The 10,945-nt window shown below is 39.5% G+C and overlaps 1 protein-coding gene across 5 annotated transcripts in view; it reads right to left on the minus strand.

Annotated features, from left to right (window-relative positions):
- The window catches only part of IGF1 (insulin like growth factor 1), a 71,148-nt gene extending 60,535 nt beyond the window's left edge, over positions 1–10,613 (minus strand). For 3 of the 5 annotated variants that reach the window (XM_084880098.1, XM_084880097.1, XM_084880094.1), the window contains exons 1-2: positions 8,472–8,612; positions 5,793–5,949 (exon numbers count right to left, since the gene is read on the minus strand). In XM_084880098.1, the coding sequence (XP_084736224.1) occupies positions 5,793–5,949; positions 8,472–8,486 (172 nt within the window). In that variant the 5' untranslated portion in view covers positions 8,487–8,612. Of the gene's footprint in view, positions 1–5,792; positions 5,950–8,471; positions 8,613–10,270 lie in introns of those variants that run through there. The other 2 variants (XM_084880095.1, XM_084880096.1) reach the window with 2 other exon arrangements.
- Positions 10,614–10,945: the final 332 nt, after the last annotated feature.

Here is a 10,945-nt window from a genome sequence, read left to right on the forward strand (position 1 = left end):
TGGAGAGAAAATAAGTGCATACCATATTTTCCTGTGTATAAGACGACCTCCTAATTTTACAGTTAAAACATAGGTTTAGGCCTATATTCGCCGTATAGGACTACCCCCCACTTCCGAGGCAACACCAGTTCTTTCTTTAATAGATCACCTCTCTGACTCTGGCCAATCTGAGCAGGCTTTTTACTAGCAGGCTTTTTACTAGCCAAATTGGCCAGAGTCAGAGAGGCGGTCTATTAAAAAAAGAACTGGTATTGCCTCGGAAGTGGGGGGTAGTCCTATACGGCAAATATAGGCCTAAACCTATGTTTTAACTATAAAATTAGGGGGTCGTCTTATACGCCGGAAAAATAATAAATTGGCTGTTCGGACACCCCAGCCTTTGCAACAGACTCTGCAACTAATCCCAGAACAGAATAAATAAGTATCATGTGTATGGTGTTTAACATGTGCCAGGAAACATTCCAAGTTAATATATTCTAATGTATTAATTTTTAAAACCTTACACCAGTTCTATGAGGCAGGTCCCATTTCATAGATGAGGAAATTGAGGAACAAAGAGGTTAAGTAATTTGTTCAGGGTCATTCCCAAGTAAGCTACAGAGGTGGTGTTCAAACCCTGGATTCTTGGAAAAAGAGACCATATTCCTGGTGTTGGACCCTTAACTCTTTTGCTTCTTATAATTTTCCATCAGAGATGAGATGGTCTTGAAAGCATTGAATAAAAATGGAAATTATTTTCTAATTTTGCATAGAAACCATCACTTTCATAGTGGTTCTTTGGTCCTTAAATATGTTGCTAGATATATTAATATTTAAAGAGTAGTAGCAACTACTTAGGGTCAATATAAAAACATTGTTTTTCTTTTAGAATATCTGTGGCTTATTAGCTTAGTGGCACTAATGATGAGGCCAGGGAATTAAGATCAAACCCTACATATGCCAGTCAGTTTCAAAGAAAAGAGTTTTTCCATAGCCAATGACTGTCCTCCTAACTTTGATCAGCTGTCATACAAATGCATGGCTGGTGGTCTGAGAGGTACCAAGCCCAAAAATGCCAAGGCACAGCATAAACTCAGTCCCACTCAAGCAATGTTAAGTAAATTGGATGACTATATCTTTGAATGATCCAAATTTACCACCTCTTCTTTAATTGGAAAGGCAGCATCAATAGGCTGGGGAAAAACTTTTGGTCAAGGTTTAGAAAGCTCCAGATTCTTATTTCCCCCCTCTAATTTAATAAAGTGCAGCTAAAATCTGACCTCACTTGACCCCATCATGTCCAAGAGACTGAGAACATGTACATGAGACCTGTCTGTTGGTCCTTCCTAGCAAAAGAAAGTGGCAATCTACTTTCATGAGGTATGTGTTCCTTTGACCAGATGATCTGTGTATATTCTCTGAGAGGTTGAAAACCAACTTAAACAAAACAAAACAAAGGAAGTGGTCCCTCTTTCTTTAAGTGGGTATCATCTTCTATTTTAGGGAACAAACAGAATCTAAAGAATATAAAGGAGATGAAAGATTCTCTGGTCACTACTGAAACCCAAGGTCCACCTTTCTTGAGTAGTGCCAAATCTTTCTTAATTACAACCTAGACAATGAGTCTGTTAAAGTTAGAAGAGGTCATTTACTTTAACAAAATCTCCTTGTTTTATAGGCAAGGACATTTCAGCCCAAGAAGTTTAAGTGTTTGCCAAAGTCTTACAGCTTATGAGTGGCAGGTCTGGGAGCAGTTTTCTGAGCACATTTCAAATGAAAGAAGCTTGAGTTAATCATAATAACCTAGATGGAGGAAGGTTCTTTCAATCAATAACAATGAAATTCATGGCAAAGTTTCACTTGAATTCTATACAAACAGTATATTTCAACACACAAAGAATGCCATTTGTTTATTCAGATCTGTTCTTAATAACTATGCATTGGAAGTACATTTTTATAAAAGCTATAAATCTGAAAGATCTGAAAGGGTAACCAACTTACTTTTCTAATTGATTTACTTCTCTGTTTTTTTCCAGACTGCTGAGGTAAAGCATATACGATTTATTTAAGGGGTTGTTTATAGACTCTTAAAACTAAAAAGGACCCCAGAAACTCACTTTCTTTTAGCTGCTCTTAATTGAAACCATCCAAGATGGTTGGTTGTCCATCAATATTTTTCTAAGTCTCTCCAAGGAGAGAAATTCCACAAGCCCTTGAAGCACATGTTAAAATGGTTAATGGCTCCCCAAAACTTATATCTATAGTAAACTTAATGTTTCCTATTTCACTGGAAGCTCTTTTCCTCTTGCAGTTCCACACAAAACGACGTTATAACAAACCACCCTCTGTGAAAGCTCCATCCATCTGGTAAGATAACAACTAGTTGTTTTTCAACGTGCCACCTCTATTAAGCCACCATTTTTCTCATAGGATTATGAGCACACAAGACTGGCGGATACACTCTCTTACTGTGATGCATAGGGAAGAATCAGCAATTAGCTCTTTATTGGAATGTTCATTTCAGAAAATGTCTGGGGAAGCTGCATTAATTATATAGGAAGTGTTTCATTTAGCTGGGAAGTTGCTTACAAAAAAAGATAATCTAGACAGTTGTTTATCACATTGCTCTAGTGGGACTGGGGCTTGTAGAAAAATATGAGCTCATTCACAACACTGGGTCAATCTATACAAAATTAGCATGACAGAAAATTGTATTCAATTGTGTTTTTAATAAGGTTGAAAAAAATTCTTTCCTTGTTAAGCATTCTGGCCCAACAAAAAGATAGATACGGAGGCAGTTTTCAAAAAATCCATACTTTCAAAATGGGTCTGCAAGCAGCCTAAAGTACAAGACAAGACACAGCCACAATAAAACTTTGAAAATAAGGGTAAAAATATAGTAAGAGTCAATTGACAGGGGATGGAGGTGGAAATGACAAATTTGTTCTAATAAGATTTCAAAGATTGTAAATGCTTAGAGCTGACTTCTCCAGACACAGTAAATCTCAGGGGACAAACAGGAAACTAAATAAAATTTGTTGACGACAGTTAATGCCTGTAAGAATAATTGGCTCAGACACAAAATAGACCATCATTGTAGCTTGAAAGATAACTAGAATGCAGCCATATGTTTGTTAGTATATATTGCATTCACTTAAAAAAAGTAACACAGTTTTATCAAATAGCTGCATAAATAGGGGTGGTGAGAAATGTCCAAAGTACTTGATAAACCTTATTCTTGATGGTGTTGAAGACTAAGATCTCAAACAAGTAATTCCATTTTATTCAACTGGATTCAATTCAGTTCAATCCTGTCAATGCAACAAATATGAACCACTACTATAGTAGCCAAGCATTGACTGAGGTACTGGGATTAATGGTAAATAGATATAGCATTTCACATCAAAGAGCCCATTGAGAGGGTATATCCTGGTTAGATGATTTCAAAAATGGGACAAAATATTCAGGAAAAGAATAAATGACTATAATCTAATCTCTCATGGTTGTTTTTCTCTTATGACACTTGATAATACTTATGTGCATTTTTTAAACCTCCCAACTAGATACTAGACTGTAAATTTTTTGAAGGCAAAGTCACTCTCTCTCATTTGTTTCTAGGTCTCATTGATGACTGGAATAGGGTCTTACACAGAGCAGATGTGCCATCAATATTTTGAGTTAAAGGATTTAAATGGGCTAACTTCTCTTGGGTAAACAGGATTATCCAGTTGAGTAGAAATTTAATAAGAATACTTTTGTGCATGAGGGTCTACATCAGGTAAAGAATTTACATAAGCCACAGAATTGTATAAAACAGAACTTATGAAACATAGACTCTCAATGACAATACTGACCATAATAATACACAATTTATAAAACACCTTCCTTTTCAAAGTCATACTCTTAAACATCAAGAGTTGCCATAGATAAATGTGCCCCTTTCAATTTCAAAGCATTTGCTTAAACTTGATTATTGTAGTAATAATAAAAGAATCCTTTCAGTGCATTGAAATTGGTTACAATCATAGTTGTTCAATACTCTTAAGTGTCAATGTGAACATATATATGTACCATGGGGTTACTTGGGATGAAATCATTCTTTCCATTCTCACTTTTACCATTATCATCATCATTGGAGGATCCAGTTTCCATGTACTATGCATGGAAATCCTGGAGCATATCACGTTGACAGGACACTTCAACCTGGTACATAACAGAAGACACTTGTGGGCTTGGTAATCACCTGGTGAACTGGATCAAAGGAAACTACACAAATGGATTATCAAGGTGAGAGAAATCCTCTTGGACATAGTAAGTGAGGACTACTTATTGGTTTTTCATGTAGACCAGTAGCAGCACAGAAAAGATTAATGACAACTCATTGCTGAGGGAAGTTGATGCGACACATTTGCCTTTTGTAAAACAAGTCTGCTGCTTGATAAGAACCCACCTGGTGAACTCATTCATCTGCACTACAATCAGGAGCTGGACAAAAATCACTTTATTGTCAGAAAAATAGATAAATTAGCTCAATTAAATTATTGGCTGGAAACAGAGTGGGATTTTGCCCTTTCAAATAGTAGAAAGCACATCTTGTTCTCTGTCATTGGTTGTTTAAATTCTATTTCTTGCCAAATCCACAATGTGTACAGATCATCAGTCCTCCTTTTAGCCTCTTCCTTTCCATCCCTCCCCCCACCCCAGAACCCTGTACATGGACTCCTATCCCAGTGCTCCTCCTATACACCTTCCCCACACCCACCAGCTTCCCTGGGAAGAAGATGAGAAAGACTTGAAATGTGTGAGTCAACCCGGGTGCTATTCAAAACTTAGTGTGTGACTGAGGTAAGCTGTCTACACTTGAGTGATATGAAGCTCTAAGAATGATTCATGCTCACTGAGGACCTGAGCATCAGTTTTCTGGAACGCTCCGAAATTCCAAAAAAAATTATACAGAATGAACATCTGGCATCAGATTTCACTGTTCTGTAATGTACAAGCTTCTGGCATTGATTCTCTAAGTGATGAGTTTCCTCAGGCAGCACCAACTTTTGTTTATGCTTATTGTTTGCAACCGTTGACTTGGCCATCTACTTTTTATTGACGGTCGACTTTTTAATCACCTGAGACCTCCGTGTGGAATAAGTAACCCCACACTTGTCAGGAACCCCCTTCCAGATGGTGATCTCACTGGAGAGCCTCAGAAAAAGACTGCGCCAAAGGAAGGCAGTAAATAAAAGCTCAAGGTCAATTTGTGTAGAGGGCAAATGAACCTGGCATTTCCGTTCGCATTTAAGAGAGCCTGTGCGTTTGCAAACGTGCCTTTGAGGGAAGTTCAGCTTCTGTCTGTTCCTGGCGATTTCATATAGCATAGAGACATATGGGATGTGCCCTCTTAATTCCCCCCCCGCCAAGTCCACCTTATTATTTTACTCCAAATTACTTGGCACTTCAAACAGGTCCACATGTTTCTATATGTTTCCATGTGCACACAAGGGTGTGGAGAACAAAAACCTCAATCCCCAAGGGTCATTCTGTCCCCTCCCTTCACTGAAGGGAGTGGGAATGGTGAGGAAGAGCATAATAGTTGCCCGAGTGCCCATCAGGAAATAGTTAAAAGGCAAACTGCTAAGGAGGAAAATTCCATCTGAAATCTACAAAACCTGCCACGGCCCCACTGAAACACTAGGCTTACTTTAAGGTGAGGAATCGCAGGCTGAGAGGGTGGCCGCCAGCCACCGGCAGTCATTCAGTTATTCACACACACTCTGCGGTTGTAAATCCACAGAGCTGAGAGAGGGAGAGCTACTTACTGAAATAAAAGCCCCTGTCTCCACACACGAACTGAAGAGCGTCCACCAGCTCAGCCCCGCAGAGTGTCTCCGGTGCAGCTGTGGCAGAGCTGGTGAAGGTGAGCAAGCACAGGGCCAGGTAGAAGAGATGGGAGGACGACATGATGGGCACTTTTACCTGCCGAGGAAACAGAAGGAGGGTCATGTTTCCTCCTGGGTTTTTGCAAGAGGACTGGGGCGGGGGACACTGGTGCACTGACTACCCCCCCTACATTCCATTACTGTCATGAATCAGAACCACTCTGCACAGAAGCGTGCATGACAGACCACAGGGTGGCCTGGGGTGAGCACATCTGGACACCAAATGACCTGTGTGTAATCCCCTTGCTACTAGGAAACTTTGGAGAAGTCCTCCCTGGACCACTTCTTTATGGGTTCCTCAACCTTTTGAATGATCAAAAGTTAAATTGTGCTCAGTCCAGATTTGGTGCCAAATATCTTTTATTAATTTACATCCTCTAAAGGCAGGCCATCCATAGATGGCATATGCATTCATTATTGACCAAAATATTAAATTAACCAGAACATCCTTCTGTAGCTACTGATTAAAAAGAACTTACTGTGGCTAAAAAAAGGACTTTTAAAAATACTCTATAGCATTATAGAGATTTTTTTTTTCACTTAAGATTGAGGGAGGGAGGGAGAGAGGGAGAGAGAGAGAGATTTCTTACCTGGGAGATTTCTTATTTCTTACCTAGGGGATAAACTACAGAGGTTAACACAACCACAGTGGAAATATAAAAAAACAGAAACAAGAAAAAATGTGAGAATTTAGTAATGAAATTGACTCTTGCTAAGTAGACCCTACTCTTTCTGCATTCTAAATCCCTTTGTGTCAAGCTCAATATCACATCAACATGTGTGTAGAGAATGCCATTCATGAACAGGGCACTAGGCTCAAAACCTACAAAAACCTTTTTTTTTAAGACCCAAGAATTCTGACTTCATCTCTTGGAGGGACTTAGGTGACACTGGATCCATTTTATAGCAAAATATATTGAAGGACCCTTGGTTGGCTTCACTTCACAATGACAGACAGACAGATGGCAGCCCTGCCAGAGGTGTAATTCCTGTGGCTCGCAGCTCCATCCTCACTCTCAGTAGAAGAAACAAGGCTAAGGTGATCACTAAGTGTTTCCACATTGCTACTGGTGGCACAGAGCTGTGGTTTCTTCCAGGAAGGCTCCCTGCTCGAGCAGCTTCCCTGTTCCTAGATGCATTCTACTTCCAACAGCATTGGAAGAGTCATCAGAAGAGGTTAAGTGAATGACCCTGTTAAAGGTCACGGAGATAGCCTGGATGTTATCAGGATTATAGGAGCCTCTTTGGAACCTCCTGGTAGGGGAAGGTCCATTCAACCCCATAACTTTTGGAGAAACAGAGTCAAGTCATTGATTCTCTGCCCCACTCCTTGCTCTCCATGCACTCTCCACTTAATGCTTCTACATCAGTGGCAAAGTGTGCCCCATCCTTTCAATTAAGATTTCCATGTTGGTAGCCAAACCTTCAGCTCAGAAATTGGGGGAGAGGAGGCTTAAACCCTGGACTCTTGTTAAACAGTTGAATACAAAAAAACACCTTCTATTTGCAAACCATCATAAATAGAAGAGGAGGTAAAAGCCCAACACAATTGAACATCTCTTCCATTTTCTCCATAGGACCCTATTGGAGTCTTATGGAAACCCCTTACCCCTACGAAGCCCAAACCACTGAGACGGCTAGAATCAATCATCAACCAATCCTCCTTTTCCTTAGTTATAAAATAATTGGTGGGGCTCTTCCCTTTCAATATTTCCAGTGGAAACCTCAACAAAACCAACCCAACTGCACTTCAGTGCCCTTTCAAAAGAGCTATTTGTAATTGATCTTACAGAATAGACCCATACTCTGACAATGGGTCAGTTCTAAGATGTACCCTTTTACTATCAACCTTATTTCTCCACAATAATGCTCAAAGCCAAGCAGTAGCAAATGTAGATGTCTTTGAGTTCTTCAGTTGTCATGCAATCCAGGGGGGAAAGGTAATCAACATACAGACTTAGTGAATTGATAACATCAGTTAGAATTCAAAACTATATTTTAAATAGTTATTTCTGGTATAACACATTTAAGCCCAGCAATACATATAAATCTCTAGCATTTAAGAATTTAATATTTTTCTACAGCTTTTTCTCTTTTGCTTAATTATATTGTCAGATAAATGTCAGCATGTACAGTTCTAGGATAAGACAGAACCTTTAATGCATGCTCCTTTAGCTCACCAAACAGTTCAGTACACCCACAAAGAACCAAAGAATTTATCACATTATGTGCCCCAAAACAGGAAACAATAATTAACTTGTTTAGGAGTTAAAAGTTTGAAACAAGTGGCCCTATATGTTCATCAATTCCTTCCAAACACAAAAGAAATGAAGAGAGAGAAAGGAAAAATATGATAGAGAGAAAGAAAAGGAAGAACCAGAAAAAGAAGAGGAAGAAAAAAAATTTCAGAACACTCTAAAAAATCCCCCACAAATCCAAAATTTAAAAGACTTTTCTTTTTATCTTAAATCAATGGAATATCAATTGATTCCAGATGCCTGGGCTACAATGAAAATGCCCAGCAGAAGTTGAGGGCAATAGTCATAAGAAAATACTCACTGTAGGTGTAACCATTTTTGTGTGTTCCAGATCTTTTACAGCAGGTCAGGGTGGTTATTATGAGGCTGATGTGAATAGAAAACTGAGGACTTAAAAGCATGTGCTGCTTGGTGGGTGGGGTTTGTGAAAGCATCTAGTTACATTTGGACACCCAAGCAGGTATGCTATGAGTCTGGGTAAACTGCCTTTTGTCCATTCAAACAATGAGAAAATTATACAACTTGAATTTGAGTCAATCTTTTCCCTTCAATCAAGATACCCATTTCCACTGTATCCCACCCAGTGACCCAGGCTCCAGCCCTCTCCCTTACCCTCTTCCCTCTGACTCAAACACTTGGAAAATGTCTGAGACTCAGAGTACAATCCATCACCTTGTGAATTCTGCCTCCAGATAAGACATCTTTACTCCCTGAATTACATCTGAAAGACCACTCACCTCCCTCAAACCACTTCCTGCCCCCAACGCAGGAAAAAGGGACAACTTATTGCTAGCTCTGCTTTGGAAAAGTTCAGCATACACAGCATGGAAAGTTCATTTGGAGACAGCTTTCCAAACTTGTAATTAAGGCAGACATAACACTCAACGGCCTCTTTGAGGGAGACAAATCCCCCAGCTGTCAGACCACATAGCATATATGCATGTTGACTTGATTTCTCTTTAAAAGCAAAGTAGCCAGCCTGGGTCTTGGCATCTCAAGGGTAGCAGAAGCAGGTGCCCGGACAAGGATGGATCCTTAACTCCTAAGCCACTTACTCAGAAAAATCCCAGCAGTGGAGTATTTGAAAGCAGCAAATGAATGCTGTACTCAGGGGCAGGGACATTTTATGAATTGAGACCTCGGGCAATTTCATCAGGGAACCAGTGACAGCAGCTTAAAAGTGCTTGCAAATTGGAAAAACACAAGTCTTGAAGGATATCATTTTGCTGAGAAGGGAAATTTGAACTGGGGCCAGTGATTGGAAATGAGAAGTCGCTGCTCGGACGGTGGCAGCCAAATTGACCTAAAGAGACTTTGTAGCACCGAGTATAAAATCAGAGTTTTACAGCACACACACCCCCCAAGCCCAAACTTCACCCGAGAAAGTCCTCTTTAAACTAGAAAACTTGGACCAACAGTTACTAGAAAGTTTTTGCTTCCCATATACAGTATGCATTTGTTTAAATTATGCGAGTACACAAGGTCAGCAAGAGTTGTCAAGTTCTTTTTCAAGAGCAAATGAAACTCCTCTCTAATTTGGACCTTCTGGGCAGAAGTGCAGAGAGTTTCGGGACCTTAGCTCCAAAGATCATATTTAAAAGCTTTAATATCATCTAAAATATAATCCTCTGTATGTGGTATGCAATGTAATAAAAATCCTGACAGGTTACGCGTGCGCGTGCACACACACACACACACACACACACACACACACACGAGAAAAAATTTTTAAAATTAAACATCTGCACCTGCAAAAAAAAAAAAAAAATCCCAAGTTCATATCCCCTCTCGATAGCCCTTAATCATAGACAGGATTTAAAGGAATCTTCTCTAAAGACACCACGGACCCCCTGCAAAGTGGAGGATTTAGTATAAACACCTGGCAATAGTTTCTACTCATACATATCTCTGTGTAAAGACATCTATCTCCCGGAGCTATCTTTTCAAATTCCACAGAATTGCACATTCAGCAATTTATAAATAACTCCCAGTTCCGAAACAATGAAAATTCTAAAGTGAATAACATTTCTAGGCAGAAGCAAAACAGCACACACATGAAAGCAAATCCCCCAATGGCTTCAAAGAGTAAGAAATATTTACCTTCAAGGAATCACAAAAGCAGCACTTAAATAATTTGCTTGGAAGACTGCTGACTTTTCCCATTGCTTGTGAAGTGCAAAGTCTGGAAATGAATTGGTTAGCAGGAATAATGAGGCAAGAAGAAATCCAGAGAGATGGGAGATGTTGAGAGCAATGTCACATTTCAATTTTGAGGACTTTATTCCATTGCGCAGGCTCTATCTGCTCTGAATTTAGCAGTGACAGTGAGATTTAGCAAACAGAAGAGGGATTTAGAGAAAATCCTCACATTTATCTACAAAATACAGACACTGTAGACAGGAAACAGCTGGGGGAACATTTGCCTTCTCTCTCTCTCCCTCTTCTGGCAAAGTTATCGAGTAAGGACTTTTTTGGGCAGGGTGACAAATAACATCATACCTTTGCATTTTAAAACTAGAGCACAGAAGCATTTTTTTTTTCTTCTCTTAAAAGAAGGTGTGTTGGTGACAGGGTAAGCAGATATTAAAAATATTGATACTACTATAGGAGATGAGAATCTGTTCTCTGATTAACTTTCTCTTGGGCATGAAGATACACATCTGTTCATACACCTTATCAGTATTAAAAGAGGGTATGTGGCAGGTGGGCAAGCAATTTTACATTCTAGAGCAAACGCAAAATAAAAAAGCAAAGCCAAGATACCCCAAGCAAACC

Source organism: Pipistrellus hanaki, assembly GCF_964339955.1.
Source record: "Pipistrellus hanaki genome assembly, chromosome: 3".
NCBI lineage: Eukaryota > Metazoa > Chordata > Mammalia > Chiroptera > Vespertilionidae > Pipistrellus > Pipistrellus hanaki.